General features: G+C 36.2%; 1 protein-coding gene across 4 annotated transcripts in view; it reads left to right on the top strand.

Annotated features, from left to right (window-relative positions):
* LOC149080464 (NGFI-A-binding protein 1-like) overlaps positions 1–23,546 on the top strand; it is a 567,589-nt gene that overhangs the window by 221,830 nt on the left and 322,213 nt on the right. For 3 of the 4 annotated variants that reach the window (XM_089239575.1, XM_089239574.1, XM_089239576.1), the window contains one exon: positions 1,279–1,416. The exons of the other annotated variant lie outside the window; for it this stretch is intronic. In XM_089239575.1, coding sequence (XP_089095701.1) covers positions 1,279–1,416 — 138 coding nt within the window. The remainder of the gene's footprint in view (positions 1–1,278; positions 1,417–23,546) is intronic. 4 annotated transcript variants of the gene reach the window in all.

Here is a 23,546-nt window from a genome sequence, read left to right as displayed (position 1 = left end):
CCTTCTTTTTGTCCATACTTCACAATTTTATTCTTAAATAATAAAATAAAACTTGAAAAAAATTAAATACTATATAAAAACAACGCGCTATTCACACGTACAGCGTTCACTGGGTGAAAACAAAATGAGTCTAACGATGAGGGCGAAACGCCCGCAAATATGTGCTCTTATGAAAAGGCATGCGAATGCGGACGCGGGTCCACATCCGCACCGCTCCGTGTGTAAGGCCCCTAACGTGTTGACTTCAGATAAGTCATTCATATTGCGAGGGGTGGTATAGTCATTAAAATAAAATAAAATAAATTAACTTTTTATATGAACACACTGTGCTCAAAAACTCAATTAGAAAGTTGCTGGCCTGTCTCTCTTGAGGGTAACAAAAAATTACATATTTTTAAATGAAATATTAGCTGTGATATTCGAATTCAAAACTCGCTAAAAGTGACACAAAGAAAAGCATATAAGCTTATAGGAACAGCATAGTACAAGTTTGTCCCTCAATATACGCTCTTATTTCATTTTCAACTGTTTTCGAATTTGAATATCTCAGTTAATATTGCACTTAGAAAAGAAAGAGATACAGCAACAACTTTCGAATTGGAAGTTAAAAGGATGACTTGAGAACAATAAAATATTTATTTATATTTTATTTCAGCACACATCTCAACCTCGGTTTTTACAATAACTTGAATTTAACGGCGTAATTTCTTAATCTTTTGAATGTCGTTATAATCGAGTTTGACTGCACATTCGAGAATCAATTCACCAGACAGATAACAATTCGTTCAATTCTGTCTGAAATGTGGAATTTGAAACATCCATTTTCAGAATTTTCATAACATTTCTGTGTGGTACGTTTTTAAGAATTATTATGATTTGTGATAGCTTGGAATTTTTCAGTACGCCTGAAACACTGGTAATAGCAAATCGTAACGATGAAGGTATTCTTGCTGGGTAGGTATACGATGTTTAATAGCGGAAAAAATTTTGGGCTACGCGATTTACATTCAGCTACCCTTCGAACAGAAATTTCCAAGTTCTTCAAAATGAAACTTTTACTGAAATCAATTTGGTTCGTATTTTATACATGTTCATGATATTCACTGCATGTATGCATTCCCAGTTTGGTAGTCGCAGCATTACGACTGAGAAAAAGTGGTATGCAGTTTAACTTTCATCTTTTGATATTTGCATATTTTTTGTACAAACTCTTTCAGGTAAGCAGAAGTGTTTTTTTTTTCTCCTCTTTCCTTCTTCTTTTGTGTTTGCATGATACAGGTGGAGATGATGTACAGCAGCTTTGTGAAGCTGGTGAAGAAGAATTCTTAGAAATAATGGCTTTAGTCGGCATGGCTAGCAAACCCCTTCATGTTAGGAGACTGCAAAAAGCTCTTCAAGAATGGGTTAATAACCCAGGTAAGTTGAACATAACTGCAGCCATTTAGTCAGTTTTGGTTTCACAAAAAGTATTTTTTAAGTATTATTTATAGAAACAACACTCTGCAACGAGTATGGTGCATTTTATCGTGCAATAGTTGCAGTTGCCTTCTTTCGTTATTATAACATTGTAGCTTGTATACTTGCTTCATGGGGGAACGTAAATACATTTTGTAAATCGTATAAATAACCTAATATAAATTCAAAAGTGTCCGCAAAGAGGCAAAAAATGTTCGATCATATCTCGATCGATCATGTATAAAAATACTCTGGTGGTACGTTTAAAATGCAAGAAAAAAAAGCGAGATAATACATAACATATACATATAGGGTGGTAACTATTGATCGCCCAATAATTACACACGCGATTGCTTGAGAAAAACTAATATGGAAAAGTGTTTCCATTTTTTTGATCTGACCCATAATTAATGAGTTATAACGCTTTAAAAATTGATGACGTCACTTCAAAATCCTGCAAAATTCATCAATCGTACACCAAAGGTACAACTTGGCGTTTTGGTCGTGCCTAGAACGGTTAAGACGTTCTCTGATTTTTTTTCCTCAATCTAATTACTCATTTAGTACAGTACCGACATTAGAGACATTTGTTTCATGAAGAAAGAGTTCATGCATTTAAGAGCACAAAGGTCCGAAAATTTAGGATATATGCTACGTTTTGCTTGCAGTCCCGATAATTCGTTCTCTGATAAGGCAATGTGTATACCTACTATTAAATAAATTATATCTGAGGTTTAAGTTGATTGCAGCTAGTGTTGATAATCGACAACCTATACCAGGTCGTCTTTTTGAATTTCATATTTGAATATTCAAATATTGAGATTGCAATCTTGTATTTTAAATGTGGCAAGAAACTCTTCGTCTCCAAAAAACTCATCATAAAAAACGTTGTAGGCGGGTAAACGCTTTAAAAGTAAAGTGAAGTTTTGATAAGTGTTAGTAAAAGTTAGGATTACGAAAATAAGTCGTACTAAGCGGGAAAACTTTATAAGTGGGAACGTTATAAGCAGAATATACTGTAGTAATTTTAAATAAATCTACATTTTCAAATGCAGTTCTAGTTTCAGAATGTTTTTCTTTAATTTTTAGGAATCCCAGTATTTTATTCTTTTATTTACATCAATTAAACAAAAACAGCAAGAAAAGATTCAAAAAATAATCAAAGTTATCGAACTGCGACAGATATTTGATAAAGATGATGAAACACTATAAAAGTGTTAAATGTATGTCTGTTCAATATGATTCGAGTCACAATGAAGTGTATGTAGGTGGACCACGCTAATTAATATTAATCATTTATAAATTTTGTCAAATTAATTAAAATGCAATTCCCTCCCAATATATTCGTGTTTGATTACCAGATCCCGGAATTTCAAGCAAAGTGCAATAAATGCCAATTTTCAAGCTTTTCTGTAAAAATGCCTTTTTCTGCCATAAATGTATATTTTGACATAGTTCTAAGTTTATTGGTGCATTTCAGAGGACATAATATGCAAAACTTGGATATTTTGAGCATCGAAAAAAAAAAAAAAAAAATGCTTTTTTAAAATTGCTTCAAACTCTCAGTATTAATTTTCATCAGAAAATTCTACCCCTTCCAGCTCCATTTAAACGCAAATAACGTAATCTTAAAGATAGGGAACTTGGAGTTGCCATGAGATAATTTTACTTTGACGCATTTATTTTTACAGATGGTGTTATCATGTCCGCCACATGCGACCGTTCTCTTCACTGATGAGTCCCGGTTCAGCCTAAGCACCGATTCTCGCCGTACGTTCATATGGAGAGAACCAGGAACCGCAACCTACCCTCCAATGTCCGCGAAATCGACCATTGTGGCGGAGGAGGTTTAATGGTCTGGGCAGGCATCATGTTGGATGGCCGCACACCTCTCCATGTCTTTGAAAGAGGCACTGTGACTGGTGTGAGGTATAGGGATGAGGTCTTGGAGCCCTATGTTCGCCTTTTCAGGGGTGCAGTTGGCCCTGAGTTCATTTTAATGGACGATAACGCGAGGCCACATAGAGCTCTTCTGCTCGACGATTTTCTAGAGAGTGAGGATATTCGCCGGATGAATTGGCCAGCCACATCTCCAGACCTTAACCCTATAGAGCATGTCTGGGACGCTCTGGGGAGGGCAATTGCAACTCGCAACCCCCCCTCCGGGAACCATCCAGGGAATGAAAACAGCGTTGCTGAACGAGATGGGACCAATTGCCACAGGAAATGATAAATTGCCTCATTTCAAGTATGAAATCACGCTGCGAGACCTGTATATCTGTAAGAGGGGACCATACCCCCTATTAACCCCTTTTTTTTTTTTATTCTGCAACCGCTGTTTCATACCTTCCGACTCCAACGAGTGTTACGCACGATCATGCGTGTGTATTAAAATTATTGAATGGTTATTTGTTTTGTATCAATGTATGTACAAATCAAATTTCATCACAAAAATGAGAAACTTTGCCTGGTTTTAATTTATACAAAAATTGCCACGTTTTCAAGACAAATAAATTCAATTGGTCGAATGGTCGACGCGTCATCAGGACCTCGTGGTGGTTTGACGGCTCTTCAATGGAGAGCCGTCAAACCACCACGAGGTTTCTGACCACGAGGTCCTGATGACGCGTCGACCATTCGACCAATTGAATTTATTTGTCTTGAAAACGCGGCAATTTTTGTATAAATTAAAACCAGGCAAAGTTTCTCATTTTCGTGATGAAATTTAATTTGTACATACATTGATACAATACAAAATAAATAACCATTCAATAATTTTAATACACACGCATGATCGTGCGTAACACTCGTTGGAGACGGAAGGTATGAAACAGCGGTTGCAGAATAAACAAAAAAAAAATGGGTTAATAGGGGGTATGGTGCCCTCTTACAGATATACAGGTCTCGCAGCGTGATTTCATACTTGAAATAAGGCAGTTTATCATTTCCTGTGGCAATTGATCCCACTCGTTCAGAAACGCTGTTTTCATTCCCTGGATGGTTCCCGGAGGGGGGTTGCGAGTTGCAATTGCCCTCCCCATAGCGTCCCAGACATGCTCTATAGGGTTAAGGTCTGGAGATCTGGCTGGCCAATCCATCCGGCGAATATCCTCACTCTCCAGAAAATCGTTGAGCAGAAGAGCTCTATGTGGCCTCTCGTTATCGTCCATTAAAATGAACTCAGGGCCAACTGCACCCCTGAAAAGGCGAACATAGGGCTCCAAGACCTCATCCCTATACCTCACACCAGTCACAGTGCCTCTTTCAAAGACATGGATAGGTGTGCGGCCATCCAACATGATGCCTGCCTAGACCAATAAACCTCCTCCGCCACAATGGCCGATTTCGCGGACATTGGAGGGTAGGTACAATTCAACGGTTCCTGGTTCTCTCCATATGAACGTACGGCGAGAATCGGTGCTTAGGCTGAACCGGGACTCATCAGTGAAGAGAACGGTCGCCCATTGATCCATACTCCAATCTCTATGCTCTCTGCACCATGATAAACGGATTCTCCTGTCCGTAGAAGTGAGCGGGACGCAAACAGCAGGTCTTCTTGCAAACAACCCTCTCTCATGAAGTCTTTTGGAAACAGTCACCCTTGATACACGGGTTCCTGTGGCTGCATACAAGTCACGAGAGAGCTGAGAAGCTGTAGCACTCTTGTTACGCCTAGCTATAATCGACAAATGGCGATCTTCTCTGGCCGTCGTGGCTCTTGGACGACCTTGCCCAGACTTCCTCTCGATGGATCCGGTATCCTGGAACTGTTTCCATAAGTTACACACGACGCTGGGCGTTAAATTGAACTCTCTACAAATCTGTACTTGAGATTGGCCTGCTTCTAGCCTCCCCACAATTCGCCAACTCATTCCATCATCTAAACGTTGGTGGTTACTCATTTTTACTGTTACAATTTGAAATTAACCGATTGCTGCAAAATAACACCAAGAAATTCGCCGAGGTGTGCTAGCGAACGAAATGCGTCTTAACTTACGCGCGCTTATAAAGCCTGTTTCTCTACTGGCTCCGCCTACACACACGTGTACGCTTACGTATTTGACGTACAAGATTTGCATTTTTGTCTAGAAGCGGTGGTTTTACATTCAGTTCAGTTCTTTTCATGAAATTCGATAAAATATGCAAATTCTCTTAATTTATTTCATCAGTGTATATAGCTGACTTCCAAGAGGTCAGGGGCCGTTCAAGTAGAAGTATAGCAACTTTTTAGCCATTTTTGACCCCCTCCCCCTTGTCAGCCAATTTCGTCATTAGGTCTGCTCCTCTGAATCCTAACGCATATTGGTGGGATCAGAGACGTACACAGTGGGGGGGGGGGGCATAGGAAGGCTCATATCCCCCCCCTCCGATGATCAAAAATGTATTTAGTTTTAATTGAAATTTCGGAAGAAAATACCTTTATATGTTATTATAATCAATTTCTGTTCATTTCAATGTTATTTGATGGCTATGAACTCAAAATTTATCCCACCTTCTAAGCCATATAATGATAAATCACATAAAGGCCCTTGGCCCGTGGACCAAATATGGCCCTGGGGGTTAATTGATGCGGCCTGCCCTCCTCAAACCTAATTTTGTAAAAATGAACTAAGCGGCACATTTACAGATCGCTTAAGTGTCCCGTGGTACAATTCCATAGCATTTAAGCGGCCCTCGGCACATTTTCAGATCACTGAAGTAGGCCTCAAAGATCACTTTCACATTCAAAGATCACTTGAGTAACCCGTGACACAGTTCCAGAACACTTAAACGATCCGTGACACATTTAGAGATCCCTTAAGTGACGTGACGTTGTTTTAGAGCTCTTAAGTGGCCCCCAGTCAACTCAAATTACCATCACTCAAATTACCCGCGGCACATTCTCACATTATTTAAGTGATCACGGCATATAATTACGGATCACTTGAGTGATGCGTGGCACAGTTCCAGAGCACTTAAGCAGCCTGGACACATTTCCAGATTACTTGGATCCGATTAGATTAAACGATTAGAGATATCCGATTAGATTAAATGATTAGAGATATCCGATTAGATTAAACGATAAGAGATCACTAAAGTGACTCTGTAGGTCACTTATCAATAGGGGGGGGGGATGTTACTCCAAGTGCCCACAAACTATTGAATGGTTTTTCTCGTTTTCGGCGCACCGAGTAAGATGCCATTAAAAATATTTCATAGTTTCATAAAGGGTGGTTGATGACGTAAGCATTATCTAAACCCCCTCCCCCTCTTATCAAAAGTCAGCAAATCGGAAATTCCCTCCCCCCATCGATGCTGACATAATACTTGAATGACCCCTCATCAGTTGCCGTCATGACTCAACTAAGGCAGAGTAGGAGAAGATAGAGCTCTGGGGGGGGGGGAAGCATGTTGTTTTGATCAGATGCGGCTGGTGCAACGGATGCAGTGCACCCCGGACGGCCCGTTGTAAGGGTTGGACTTTTGTTTAGACACATAAGTTTTTAAATTTTCGTTATGATAAAATTTACAAAATACCACGCACTGTCACTCTTTTTTGAGCCATACCTTGACAACGAAGATGCTGAGGAAAACTGGCAGTGCCTGGACTCCGATATATTAAGTATAAGCTATGTAGGAGGTATATTGGCCTAGGGCCGTAACATCAGAAACACGGATAGACACGGATTCACACAGGGCAAGTACGCATTTTGGTGCCCTCACCCAATAATTTTTCGGGAGCGGTCAAGTAAAAGCAACGAAATAATTCGGATTCTCATTTGTACAGGGCCTGGAAAACCAGAAATCCCTCTCACTTCCCTAGTTTCTGCCATGAAATTTTCAGAGTAGGTATTTTGACGATAACGAAGTTCAATTCTATGATGTTGAAGATTTTCGATTAATAGAGAAATTCTACCTTAAAAGGAAGACGAATATGACAGCTTATTAATATACGAGATGCAATGTGGGAAAAGTTATCTCCAATAATGGAACGATGAAATAAAATGATTCTGGGCCGAAAAGAAAATAATAATTTCTTTAAAAGTGGGACGTATGGTCAATGGTATTTTGTTGGGTAAAGATTGTTTGTGGTTTTGGACGAATAACAAATATCAGGTATATCCCAGAGTACCCTAGTCTAGAGCATTTTTAGGCGGCACATGAAGCTTTGCACTCAGGCGGCCGATGAACTCGAGCCGCCTCTGGATTTGAATTTGTTTTTACACCATAAATGCACTGCAAACAACCATGGCTGTTTATTTTACGTACATATTTTTGGTATTCGATTAAAATGACCAGAATCGCCTTCAGGATTCGCCTGCATATGTGGGAATAAAAAAAAAATTTTGTTTGCAACAATAGAACAAGGTAGTTATGTTTTAACTATAGAAACGATAGTGATTATTCCAAATAATGTATCAAATAAACGGGAATTAATTGCAATTCAAAAGAGCTTCACAGATCATTTCTCTTCGGGCTCTGCGTCTGTTAATGGCCCTGGAATTGACCTGAGGGATCTCAAATACTTTATTTTGAGCTTGAAATCAATTTAACTTGGATAATGATGCAGTTATCATAAACTGTAATTGAAATAGTTGACAGATTGAGTGCAACCAATTTTTCAGCTAGTTTTTGGACCCTTAATACCTTAGTTTTTAGTTATTTTTCCTTCCTTCCATAAGTTAGTTATAAATGTCTTTTTTTTTAGTACCTATTTTGGCCATTTTTAGTGCCTAAACTTCCAGGCTATATGGATTATGATCTCAACTATCAACGCGCTCCTGAAATAATGAAAAAAATAGTAATAAAATGAGTTCTCTCTTCTTAATAATTTTTTCTCTTTCAAGATTTATGTGCGTAAGTCGGAAAATTTGTTGTTGTAAAAAAAAAAATGTTGGGGAGCGACTGTATAAAACGTTTTTGGAGGGGCCGCAAAAATATTTTTCGCACATGCCACGAAATTCCTAAGCCCGGCCCTACTTTCGTCAAACATTAATGTCTCTAAATTTTTATTTTTCGGTTTAAAAGAAACATTTTATACAGACCCCGACATGGAGGTACCGTTACCCCCATTAATAGTCTGTACAGACCGTTAAATGCAGGTAAAACGTTTTTTTCTGGATATAGAGCAGTTTTCTAAACTTTCCTTTGTTTTTCGAATCCGAATATCTCAGTGAATATTGCACTTAGAAACGTAGGTTTCTTTAATTTTAAAAAGTAAAATTGCTACAGATATGATGTATCATAGATATGATTTCGCTTTTACTTTGTCATGATCCCTTAGCCCCTTTATAAATATAAATAAAAAAGTTAATAAGAAATGTAGCGGCTTACCGCAATGCGAATGTATTGGATTATTTGTGAATCAGCAGGGTTTCGCTTCGCGAGCAGTTATAATTGTCAAATTGATGAAGCTTAACCGCATTTGGATTAAATCAGAAAGAAAATGTAACTTATATATATACATATGAAATTATATATATATTATTTCATTAATCCTTTGAGCTGTTTTTAAAATTTTCCTGATCCGCATTATAACTGCTACAATCGAAATGAAAGGGTGTTAAGAACCCGAGATATTTCGAGGTGACCGAAATAAAGCAGATCAAGTTTGATGGGATATCTCGGGATTACCGCTGTAAGGGTTAAGCAGGTTGAAAACCCTATCAGACAAAAAAACCCAGTATAATCCATTATTTTTGCTTTCTAATATAAGATGGCTGAGAAAATGATACCCATAACAAGTATGGATGTTATATATTACTAAAACAGAGAGCTACCCAATTAAAAATGAAATCGCAAAAATTACAAACAATATATACAGGGTGGTAACTATCGACCGCCCAATAATTACACACGTGATTCCTTGTGAAAAACTAATATTGAAAAGTGTTTTTTTTTTCCGTTTTTCGATGGGACGAATATTAAATGAATTATAAGCTTTTAAAATTTTGTGACGTGTCATTTTTCTAACGGTCAGTTATATACCAAACACCGAACCAAAGTGCATTTCTCCGCCAGCAGCGGGTTGTCACTTCTCAAAAATGAACTGAAATATTCAATTGCATTAGAAGCCAAGTTCGGCCTTCTTCCTTCACGATTGGCACTTTTTCTCTCCATGTAGTGTGATACTATAACCTTGCTATTACGTATCGCTTACGTGTCAGCTTCGTTTTCTATATTGGCAATTTTATCCCACGATTTTTACCATGTTAGCCAAATGAGATCTGTTTGAAAATTTTTTTAGCCAAATCAACACTTTTTTGCCAAAATGTGAAATTTTTTCACCTTAACTATGAAATCTAATTTTCTGAGGGAAGGTGTATACAGTGCGTACGTGTTTACTGCGCGATCATTATTTTACGTCGTTGTTTTAATCAGATTACAATGTTGATAAATAAAACGGAAGTTTTTTTTTTTTGGTTTTTTTTGAACTTTCATTGAAACTGTTACTTGTAAAAAGCTTCAACTAGGGTTGTAAAAATGATAGCTTGACGAAGGTATGACTTAGTGGAAACAGTAAAATAATAACGATTCAATCAGAAACTTTAATCAAACTTATTACGTTACGAATTGACGTATTCAAAATTAATTTTTGGTTTCGAATTCTTCTGTTGATTCACACTATTAAACTCTGATTCTTTTTCTCAAGGATATTTCAGTGATTTTAGGGTGTGTTTGGAGCACTGATTCTGAATCTGACATTGGTTTTACCAGATCGGCTCTAGTTTTTGAGTGAATGAAAGTTGAATTTCGATGGTAATACCATAAGCAAAACGCGTATCTATAGGGGGGGGGGGGGCGAAGCAAAATGTGATAATTCATGAAATGTTCAGAACTTCTATATGATAATATTGCATTCAATCAAAATCCATTGACAAATTCAAGAAAACTGACTAAAAAATAGGAAAAACCACTACATATTTAAAAAGAAAGTTCGGGACGGAGAAAAAAAAAGAAATAACGAGACTATTCCGGAAAATACGGGACAAAATGAAGGAGGTATGGTCACCCTATTCACAGTGACTAGTTCATTTTATTTATATTTTTTATATCATAAGATAACATTATCTTATTTTTAAATCCCCCTCTCCCAACAGCGAGCTCTCGATCCACTCAGGCCATAAGCCAGCATGCAAGTCACATTGGAACTGTACTATATGTGCGAATCATTTATAAACTTAATCATCATTTTATCATTTTTGTCGCACCACGGTCATATTTTTCATACGAGGACTAATTAGACCGGGCAAGTTATTGCCGATTCCGAACGGTAGCCTTTGTTTTATAATCACCTAGAGGTTGGTGCGCCAAACCCTCGATGTGGGACTCCCTGCGGTAGCAATCTTTTTCTGTGGTCATGTCACCGTTTCGCTTGTATCCCTGCGTCAGGAAAGTTTCTGACGAGAACGAACCGAATATCGAACTCGCGACACCTCTAAATATCCTTTGGTACTTTTAGGCGAGTATCTTATTGACCTGGGCTACCACGCCCACTAAACTTAATATCAATACGTAAGGATCACTGATGTCTGGTGATGATATAAATGTGATAATGTGTTGAATAAAATAGGAAAGGGAATAAAAATTGGAAAGAAAAATTTCTACGTAAACATTAGTGGCTGCAGACTACGTTGAAATATTGATACTGTCCCGAAACCATCAATGAATGAACGCCAGAACTTTGAAACTGGACCTATCCCGTGGCCGAGGTCTCTTCCAGACCAGCTTCATGGCAGAGTCTGTAACATACCGAAACGATCAGCACTTTTGAAATCAGCCGCCCTAATATAACCTAAAACCACTCAAATTCCCTTGGAAACATGAAAATGTTTTATTTTCGGGCCTAAAATTTTGATATTTTAATCACAACGTTTAATTCCCAAACGTTTAGTTTTATGGTAGTTATTAGAGCCAGTATTATTCGAAAATTTGAAGAATAATTTTATCACTCTCAACATTTTTTAAGGTCAATTTGGTAAGAGGAAGTTTCTCTCAAACCGAACAAAACTTCGATCTATCGCTATGGCCAATTTACTACCGAGTGTGAGTTCTGCCGGGAATGTGAGTATGTGTGCCTGACAGTCTGATTGAGTATCTAGCGTGTTGTGTCTGACGTTTCAATTCTGTGTAATGATTGAATATTTGTACAATTTTAGGTCTGTTGCTATCTTTTGCGAGACTTTTTAACGGGAGATCAGCTCGTATTCGCACCTCGAAGTTGGGAACCACAGAAAACTTACTACAGCCGACCACCACTGTGGCGACGGTGGGGTTTGAACCCGGGACTTCGTGATGCGAGTCCGTCACTATGATCACTCAACCACCACAGTGGCTAAAAGGAAGATTGCATCTTACATTAGTAAGTGCTCGAAATGTGCTCCATCCATTGAGATACATGAAGAAGCACGGCGTGGGATGGAGAGCTGAACCCGCTCCAGCATGGACGGTGTCACTGTCGCATGTAAGGCAGCTACGAGGTCTTCTTGCGAGTCAAGCGTATGCTTATACACATGTACTTTAAGATGGCCCCATAAAAAAATCGAAAGGGTTTAGGTCAGGGGATCTAGCAGGCCACTGTATTGGGCCACCGCGGCCAATCCACCAATTTGGGTATTCTTGATTTGCCCACTCACGGACATTCGATACGTAACGGGCAGGTGCCCCATCATGCTGCAGCCAAAGATTTTGCAAGATAGCCAAGGGAAGGTTGTCAAGGAAATCTGGGAAGCGATCTCTCAAGAAAACGAGGTAGTTTTCAGCAATCTGACGTTGTGGAAGCAGATATGGTCCCAGAAGATTGTTGTTTATAATGCCGCACCAAACATTAATTCCCCAACGAACCTGGCGAGCATTTGGACGTGTTGCATAGGGATTTGAAAATTCCCAGATATGGCTGTTATGGCTGTTAAAGAAACCTGCACGAGTAAATGTTGCTTCGTCATTCCATAGAATCCAATTTAGGAAAGTGCTGTCATTGAAATGCTGTTGGAGCAGCCATTGACAAAATTCTTTCCTTCGTGGATAATCTTCTGATTAAAGTGCTTGCACCCGTGTGTAATGATACGGATGCAAAAACTCATCGTGCAAAATGTTTAAGACCGTTACGTGACTTGAATTTAATTCTCGTGCGATCGCTCGACTGCTGGTCGTTGGATCCGATTCAACCAACGACAACACGTTATCTTCGAAAGCCGGTGTTCTTACGGACGATACTGGCCAAGCGTCTACGTTTGGTTGTGGTAATACACACCCTGAATCGCGCAATTGGCGGTCCAGTCGCAAAGCAAGTTTATGGTCTGGGTGCTTTCGCCCTGGATACCGTTGACTGTATAACCTTGCTGCTTGCAAGGCTGATCCGTGGCACTCACCTAATATAAGGTGCATGTCACAATATCCTTGTGTGCTGAATGCCATCAAATTAGAAATTATAACAATAAATAATTAGACGCAGTACTTTCTGGAGAATAAAATAAAACGACTAAGGCTTATCTATAACCTCTGTGAAACTAACTTTGTGAGATGCAAACAACCTGTTCTGACTTGTGAAATTTTTTTCTCTCTGCTGAAAAGTGCGAGGGAAAAAAAACTGGTATTTATATATCTTTCGTTTTCTGTATAGCAGGGTTAATACATTTTTAGCATTGTCTAAAACGCCAATTTATATATTTGGTGAATTCGGCCGGATTTTTAAGTGACGTCATTAATTTTTAAAGCGTTATAACTCTAATTATGGATCAGATCAAAAAACGGAAAACACCTTTCTATATTAGTTTTTCACAAGGAATCACGTGTGTAATCATTGGGCGGTCGATAGTTACCACCCTGTATATATACATGATAAAATATTATACAATGCCCATAAAATGTATTTATGGTTGTCTTATTTTAAGTATGGATAGCTTCTCAATATACCCCAACATAATTAACGTATTTCTTTTTAAACGTGTCAATTGTGTTAGAATTTACTACCTCCGGGGGTAAGCCATTCCATTTATTAACAGCCTTATTAGACAAAATTCCCTGTGACACCATAACTTAGAATTGTCTCTTGCCAATCGATACTGGCGTCCCTTTGTAAAAGCCGTCGATTGACGGTGTACTAATAATTCATAGTTCATCCCATCCATCGTGTTGAAAATTTTTTGAACACTTCGATCATATCTCCCCGTCATGTGCGTTCGTCCAATGTAAACATATTGAAAAAATGAAGTCTCTCTTCATGACTCAAGCAGCATGTGCCAAAGAGTCTTCTCTGCACCCCTTCAACCAAGTCTATGTTCCTCCATAGGTATGGTCTCCAAAACCTCACAGCACAGTCCAGTCCAGGACGAACTAAGCCTTGGAAAAGCAGAATGACTTTAGGGGAAGAACGCGAAGACACTTTTTGAAAATAAAACCGAGCATTCTATTCGTTTTTTTTTACCACCGCTGAACATTGTTGAGAAAACCAAAGCCGCTCGTAAATAAGAATTCCCAAATTGGTGACCCTAGTTGCATCCGGGATAGCGACACCATTCAACTCATAAGAGAAACGTGGCTTGTTCGAACCAAAATGAGCGACCATGCACTTGTCAACGCTATACATCATGCTCTATTCATTTGCCCATGTTCCAATCCTGTTGAAGTGGGTCTGCAACAACTCCCGATCGCTTTGTTTCCCAACTACCCCCTATCAGCCTCACGTCATCTGCGAATTTGCTAATAATCCTAACGAGTTTATCGATAAAAGTGAAAAAAGTATGGGACCAAGGACACTTCCTTGAGGAACTCCACTAGTGACATCTGTCCAATCAGAGAATTTCCCGTTAACCATAACCCGTAGTGATCTATGTCTGAACCCCGATTCTATCTAATTTAGCAAATTGCCTCCAATCCGTTACGTACGCTATCCGTGAATCATAGGGGGCGCGATATACAAACACGTTTTTTTTTTCAAACAAAGGGAATAACGTCGTGCAAAAACAGAAAATAGCTTCGTAGCAACTCATTAACGCTTTGATTACCAACTACCCCCATTAGCTTCCCGTCATCTGCGAATTTGCTAGCAATCCCATCGATACCCTGATTGAGTTTATCAAAAGTGTAAAAAGTATAGGGCCAAGGACACTTTCTTCAGGAACTCCACTTCTGACGCCTCTGCAATCAGAGTTCCCCGTCTACCATAACCCGTTGTGAACCAATTTCTTAACCATGATTCTATCCAATTCAGCAAGTTGCCCTCAATCCCAATCTCATGTAAACGCTTATACTGTTTGCCGTGTTGTGCCTAATCGAATGCCTTCTGGAAATCAAGGTAAGCAACATTAACATTTTTGCCCTTGCCCAAAGCCTCAGTCACTTGATCATAGAAGCAAAGCAGGTTAGTTACACATGACTTCCCTTTCTTGAACCCATGCTTATTATCCAACAATACACTGTTTTCATCTAGCCACTTCACCAATTGCTTTTTGACAATAATTTCCAAAGTTTTCGAGTGGGAGCTCGTCATACTCACTGCACGATAATTGGACACAACCTCTCTACTGCCCTTTTTAAATATCGAAACAACATTAGCAAACTTCCAATCCCTTGGGACGATACCATCAGCAACACTACTCCTGTAAATCTGCGCGACTGGCCCCATCAATTCATTAGCACATTCTTTGAAGACCCCAGGATAGATATGATCTTGTCCTGGTGCTATGCTCACACATACATTTTTTAGAAGATTTATGACCTCCACATCTTCCACTTGAATATCGTTGAGGATTTTATTAATCCATGCAACACCCGTATTCGGGTGGGTCGAAAAGTATAGGAAATTTTTTTTTTCGAAATTACTTTTGGCTTGGGGTGGGAAAGTTGTGTCTTGGGTGTATTAGTTTGCATAATTTTTTTTAATGAAATCAATTCATATCTTCCGGTGCTCCAAAAATAGTTAAAAACTGACATTATGATAAAAATTCATAAAAAAAGAATTTTTTCGAAATTACTTATGGCGTGGGGTGTGAAAGTTGTGTTGGATATATATATATATATGTTGCATAATTTTTTTTATTGAAATCCACTCATATCTTCTGATGCCCAAGTGTCCCAAAACTAGTTAAAAATTTACATTTTTATCAAAATTTATAAAAAAAAAAGCATTTTGAAATTACTTTTGACGTGAGGTGGGAAAGTTCTGTCATAGGCATATTAGTCTGCATACTTTTTTTTTATTGAAATCCATTCATATCTTCTGGTCAAGCGCCCCAGAAATAGTTAAAAATTCACACTTTTATGAAAATGTATTAAAAATTGTAAATTAATCAAAAATGTTTATGAATTTTGCAGAGTATTCAGGTATTAAAGTATAAACTTATAAATAATAATAATTTTATAATATAATACATGAAATAAAAATTTAAAAATTAAAAGCAATAAATCATAAAACTTATAAAAGTTGAACTCATATAATGGCTTTTTTAGTTGTATCAATTTGAAGATTTACATATTTCTAAATGTTGTAATGCTTTTTGATATTAAAATGTTTTGATATGGCTTATTGATTTTATCCCATTCAATATGAAGTCATGTCTCTTCTTTCTCTACACGCACTTTCCGACGCCTCAGACACTAGGCGAATGCATCTTTCAACTGCTTGGGTATGGCATGAAGATTTTCACCCTTCCTTCCAACTTTTAACATGGCTTCCAACTTTTACTATACTAAATAATTTTATACAATAATAATTTAATAAACAATAAATGATTTTTCATTCTCTGCCTATACTATTTTCCCCGTGAAATCGAGTATTTTACTCATTTTTTATTTTTTATTCAAAATTTGCATAAAAATTAATTTTTGGCAAATATTTAAATGTCTTGGGGCACCGGAAGAAATTTTGCATTCATGCTAGTATGCTTAAAAGACAACTTTTGCACCCCAACCCGATTCTTTTATAAACATTTCGATTCACCCTAACCAGTATATTGAATATCGCATTCTCTGTTAAAAACCGGCGCGAAAAAGTCATTGAAAGCACTACACACACCTACATTGCTCTCTACCCTCGATCCTCCTATCGAGAGGGAAGGGGGGCAACTGTCTCCTTACATCCATTATTGGCGTACCTAAAAATGATTTTGGGTCGGAGCCAATGTTATCTGACAACCTAGATTCAACTTCATTTTTACTATCCCTTGTCGCTTTCTTCAACGCCCTTCTTTTATCAGTAAACAATGACAGGTCACCTTGTCTACTTTTATATTCTCTGAATGCTGTTTTCTTTTCAAGATAAAGGTTACGTAGGTTGTCCCTGAACCATAGGGGGCGCGATGTACAAACTTGCTTTATTCGAACAAAGGGAATAACATTGTGAAAAACAGAAATAGCCTCGTACTAAATTCTTCCCATTGACTTACCACCCCAACTAATTTTAACCGATCTTGGAAAACTTCTGCTAACTTTCTCTGAAAACATTAGTCAGTTCTCCGAAAACAAGGAACCAGTCTTTTGTAAATCAACCTTATTTGAAGAAAACTACACGATGATTCCTGAAACAAAACTCGTCCCCCACCGAAACATGTTAAACAAGATCCTCGGAGCTAGTGAGAACTAAATACAAAATAGTAGTACACACCACTCCTAGTGACTTGTGATGCATGCCGATACAAAAAATTATCGAGCACCAACTTAAGAAAGTCCCTTTCATATTGATCTCTAGCTGAAAGGTTCTAATGATCAAATGAAGTAGTGGAAGGATTTCATTGTACAAAATATGCGACGACTACAGGTCTGGACACACATATCCGCACCGTGCCAGGACCGTAGCTCGGGCGTCAGTTGGCCGTGGCTCGGCTCGTTCCTCTTCAGACCACACCTTTCCGTGTGTTGCCCGTGTCGCTGCCGTATGCTGACTACGAAGCTGTGTCGATTGCTTCAAGTCTTTAACGCAGCCGGTTCGGTGTAATCAAAATGTTCAGTAAATTAATTAACAAGAGTGATTTGGATATAATAACCCTAGCGTAAATTAACAATAATTAATTGTTCTAAACATTTCTGTAAATAATCTATACATGTATATAATTTTTTTATTTTGGATTGATCTCCGATAGATTTTTTGTATGTGACAAACCCGCAAAAAAGGATAGGATCTATTTAATGCAGCTGAAAATAAAAAGACGGCCATTTGCTTAGTTTGACTATATGCATTCTTGTTTATAGTTTGGAGAGAGGAGATTATTTACGGAGTGATAAAAGGGGAGAGAGAAAAAAAGAGTCATATAGAAATTAAAACAATCTGTGGGGGAGAACGGTACTCTCTTCCTCACCTACACACTCGTTTTTTTTATTCAGAGTCAACGGCCATCATAAATATAATCATCTGTAGGGGCAGGTGGTGTCAAATTCCGATAACACCTCGGAGAAGTGTATCTCAGCTCAGTAGGAGCATATTGTACGAAAGAGCGAGCATATCTTTTACTCTCTGTGTGTGTGTGTGTTCGCGGAATCTTCTAAACTGAAAATTGGCTGCTCTGCAGATGGCAAGTGGATATTAAAATCAATAACAATTGGGGTGTTTAGTTTGCCGGGGCTTGATTCAATGATAAAGCCTCACCAGTATTCGATAGTAATTTAAAGCACTCATTGCCAAAGGCCCAGTCGCTGAAACACCTTTGTCAGATATTTAGCACAAAGGTGCTCGACTTTTTGGAAGGTGTGGGCCACTTCATTGTTTTGAAATATTTCGCGGGCTTCTTAAGTTATCCAGAAATGAGTCTCGATCCTCCAAAATTATCTAAAAAGAAGTGGCACGTGCCGCTTAAGTGATCTGCAAGCGTAACCACTCGAGAGCGCGTGCGCGGGCCACTCGAGAGATCTGGAAATGTGCCACTAACCACTCAAATAGGATAATCTGCAAATGTATCATGATCCACTTAAGTGAACTGGAGGTGTGCCGTTAGTCGCTCAAGTGATTTTGAAATGTGCTTGAGACCACTCGAAAGCCTTGTTTTGTTTTTTGTTGTCACGGGCCATATCGAATGCTTCCGAGGGCCGCATTTGGAGCACAGGACATGGGTTAAGCATTTATGGCTTAACATGTTGCATCTGATGCGAGTACCAAATTTAAAATGTCTCCTATATTTTCCCATAAGAAAAACCCCAAAAATTTTCGAACCGTTTTCTATTTATATATATAATTTATGTTAAAACCAAAACAATGATTGATTTATAGAGCATCGGAAATTAAACCCAGTTAGTTTTCCAAGTTTACATTATTATTTTAACAAAAATCTCCCCGGCAAAATTTCGTTATATGCTATGTGACACATAATTTTAAACTTTGTTTTCCCATCAAAGTTGTGAAAATGTTTATCCATATGTTTTCTACATATTACGCTAGTACCACAGAAGCGAGGCCAGGTGCGTCTAAACAATTTCGGGGCACGAAAAATGTTTAGGACACCCCCTCTCTTTAACAAGATTTCATATATTTTGTGGGAAGAGGGAATCGGCATACTGAATATACACGAACGCTAAGAAATACCCCCATACAAAAAAAAATAATAACTCTACAAATGTGAATTAACACAAAAATTAAGGAAAACTTTAGAATCGATGGACTAAAAATAATTGAAAGAAATTATTTCAGTACCAATGAAAATTCAGAATTAATGAAAGAAATAATTTCGGAATAGATTAAAATTTAGAATTAACGGAAGAAATAATTCCAGAACTATTGAAAATTCAGAATTAATAAAAGTAATAATGCAGAAATTGATTAAAATCAAGAAATAAATGGAATTAATAATTCAGCAATCGATGAAAATTGAGAAGCGACATGAAATAAATGAGCTCTCTCTCCTCTTTTATAAAAAAAATCTGCTCTCTCTCTCTCTCACGAGACCGCACCGTCACCGTAAAAATATAAAATAAACTAGTTGGTGACGGTGCTCGGCTACGGTGCGGATATGTGTTGACGGCTGCATTACTTAGCAAAGAATTATTCTTTGACCGTGTGATGACCTACACTCGGCCGACGCACGTGTCGGGCACGGTGCGGATATGTGTGTCCAGACCTTTAGGCATTCTATTTTTAAGGGGACACGGGACCAGTGAAAGTCGAGAAATATGCAGAAAAATGTAAGATATTTAAAAATTCATTAAAAATTCGTGATTTGTCCAATTTCTTCAAATTTTTTGAGGGTCACATTTAAAGTATGCGTAATTTGATGTGCATGCATCAAATTTGTAAAATATGTTTTTGTTTACAAGCAAAAGTTGAAATTTTTAAAAAAAATTAACATACACACCACCACTGCGCGTGCAATTTCATCTGCCTAAATTTGAATTTCTGCATAAAAAAAATTGTTTTGCATCCTAAAATGTTTGTTTAATGCAATGAACTAGGATCTTTAGAATATATAAAGTGGAAGTATTTAAAAAAATTCAGAAATTCAAAAATTTCAAATTTTATGAAATTTTTAAAATTTAAATTTTAATAAAAAAATTAAATTTTGATGGATGTCTACCATTCTAGTTCATTTTATGCGCCTAGGTGAGGAACACATACCAGACAAATTTCATGGAAATAGAAAACATAGTTCATGAGATATCATGCGCGCAACGACAAAAATTGATGTTTTGAGAAAAACGCGTTCAAAATTGCGAAGTATGAATTTTTATGAAATTGTTTTTCTCAAACACAGTACCACATACAGATTCATGAGAATAACCTCAATGTTCAATAATATAATCAGTTTTTAGCATTGCCATCATGTTTTCATACTTTAACATGCCATTTTAATGCTCTGAGTTTCCTGCCGCTTCAAACCCTCGACACACAGAAAGTTGCAAAATGCCACAGATTGAAGAACTAATGAGGCAAAAATTTACTTAAATTTATTTTGCTGTCTGCATTAATAGTGTGTTTTGTGAGTAATATTTGAGATGAATTAAAACAACAAACCCTAGAAAACTGACAAAAAAGATTAGTTTACATAATGATCGAGGACTCATTGATTTTTGATTTTGTTGTAAAAAAAAATTGTCAATGCTGTTTTTTTTTCTCATTTTTATGGCAAGTAGAGGCATTAGCATGAATATATTTTGTGGGGTGATACAAAAAACATGATTACAATTTCTTTTGGAAAATAAGCACTGTGTCCAAAGTCTGCAAAAATTTAAGTATACGTGAAAGTTGTCGACAACCATCAACAACAAATCTCATTGCATAGACATGCAAGTGCGTAACACATTATTATGATTGGAAGAAAAATATTTTGAAAATCTGTTTTTTTTTTCTCATTCACACACTAGGTGTAAACTTATTTCTGATGCCCAACACCACAACACAGGAATTCATAACAAATTACACACTACAACACTACACGTGAATATGAATTTTACATTGCCTCTATTGTTTTCAGTGATATTTCAATGGAATTTTTTCCCCAATTCATGTGAAAATGGTTTTATATTCATTGTTGAGATTGTAATCACAGTGAAAATATTCACTGAAGATATGAACTGCTGTTGCACATAACTTGATCTAAATCTTTTAGTATGTTCAATACACAATTTCACATCTTTGATATTTTTCCTTCACCACCACACAGCACACAATCTAGGTCCATGTAACTTATATATGTTCCCAATATGACTAATTAATGGGTAATTTCACTAAACAATAATTACACTAACAAATAACCGCTCATGAAAAAAATTGTGAAACAATTATAAACTAAATTGTAGTGTAACACAAAACATGATAGACTCATCGAGCTTATATTACTGGAGGGAGCATCCAGCCGCTGCGACGTCGTCTACATCTGATGTTAGGAAACCACGTGACTCGGTGAACACAAAGCATTTCATTAATTCTGGAATTATTTCTTTCATTAATTCTGGAATATTTTCTTTCATTTATTCTGGAATTATTTCTTTCATTAATTATGGAATTATTTCTTTCATTAATTCTGAAATTATTTCCTTCATTATTATTTCTTTCATTAATTATGGAATTATTTCTTTCATTAATTCTGAAATTATTTCCTTCATTATTATTTCTTTCATTAATTCTGAAATTATTTCCTTCATTATTATTTCTTTCATTAATTCTGAAATTATTATTTCTTTCATTAATTCTGAAATTATTTCCTTCATTAATTCTGAAATTATTTCCTTCATTAATTCTGAAATTATTTCCTTCATTAATTCTGAAATTATTTCCTTCATTAATTCTGAAATTATTTCCTTCATTATTATTTCTTTCATTACTTCTGGAGTAATTGCTCTCATCAATTCTGGATTTGTTTCTTTCATTAATGCTGAAATTATTTTTTTCATTAATGCTGAAATTATTTTTTTCATTAATGCTGAAATTATTTTTTTCATTAATGCTGAAATTATTTTTTTCATTAATGCTGAAATTATTTCTTTCATTAATGCTGAAATTATTTCTTTCATTAATGCTGAAATTATTTCTTTCATTCATTCTGAAATTATATCTCATTAATTTTGGAATTATCTCTTATTAATTATGGAATTATCTCTTATTAATTCTGGAATTATCACTTTTCCATTAATGCTAAAATTATTTCTTTCATTCATGCTAAAATTATTTCTTTCATTCATTCTGAAATTATATCTCATTAATTTTGGAATTATTTCTTATTAATTCTGGAATTATCTTTCATTAATTCTGGAATTATCTCTTTCATTAATTCTGGAATTATCTCTTTCATTAATTCTGGAATTATCTCTTTCATTAATTCTGGAATTATCTCTTTCATTAATTCTGGAATTATCACTTATTTCATCAATGCTGAAATTATTTCTTTCATTAATTCTAGAATTTTTCCTTTCATTAATTCTAGAATTTTTCCTTTCATTAATTCTAGAATTTTTCCTTTCATTAATTCTAGAATTTTTCCTTTCATTAATTCTAGAATTTTTCCTTTCATTAATTCTAGAATTTTTCCTTTCATTAATTCTAGAATTTTTCCTTTCATTAATTCTAGAATTTTTTCTTTTATTAATTTTGGAATTATCACTTTCATCAATCTGAAATTATCTTTCATTAATACTAGATCAGAATTATCGCTTTCAATTATTTTGGAATTATCACTTCATTAATGCTAAAATTACCTCTTTCATCGATTTTGGAATGATCTCTTCCATTAATTCTATAATTTTTCTTTCATTGATTTGGAATTATCTCTTTAATGAATGCTAGAATTTTTCTTTCATTAATTTTGGAATTATCCCTTTTACTTAATTCTGAAATTATTTCTTTCATTAATGCTTAAATTATCGCTTTCATTTATTTTGGAACTGAAATTATCTGTTTCATCAAAACTAGTTTTTCTTTCATTAATGCTGAAATTATCGCTTTCATTTATTTTGGAACTAAAATTATCTGTTTCATTAAAACTAGAATTTTTTTTTCTTTCATTTATTTTGGAACTAAAATTATCTGTTTCATTAAAACTAGAATTTTTTTTCTTTCATTTATTTTGCAATAATCTTTCATTAATTTCGGAACTATTACTTTCATTAATTTCGGAACTATTACTTTCATTAATTTTGAAATTATCAATTTCGTCAATGCTGAAAGTATCTCTTTCATTAATTCTGGAATTATCTTTAATTACTCTGATGAAAGGAACACATCTAAATTGAAGAGAGATAGAAATGAATCGATCTGTGTGTTTCTGCTTCAAAAAATGCTTGATTAAAGCTGCGGAATTTAATTTATATGGGCCCCATAATTAATTTCAAAACATCCCAAACTATACGGATTCATGCAAGTGGATAATATAAGACAATACGGAGACATTAATTTTCATTTTCGTGCTCGAAAACATATAAATAAAAAGTTGAAATCAATGTTCTTGGATGGATATCCACCTCAAAAGTGGGTCTGGCTCATTATTTTATATTCAATTTTCTGGACTTAAGAAGTACTTCTAAGCGAACTCAATATTTCGAAAATAAAAAATTCAATTATTAATGCGGCGGAAAACCTTACTAAATTTCCGCATTTCTATGCTAAAATCGGCAATTTTAACATTGATCTCTATGGGGGAATCGTGTTTGTTTGCACCGAGTCACGTGATCTTCCGGCGAAAGATGTTGGGGGACAC

Source organism: Pholcus phalangioides, unplaced genomic scaffold (genome assembly GCF_987345545.1).
Source record: "Pholcus phalangioides strain wild (caught in Gottingen) unplaced genomic scaffold, Ppha-v1.0 ptg000011l_1, whole genome shotgun sequence".
NCBI classification, from domain to species: Eukaryota; Metazoa; Arthropoda; class Arachnida; order Araneae; family Pholcidae; genus Pholcus; species Pholcus phalangioides.
This window is presented reverse-complemented; position numbering and strand designations above follow the sequence as displayed.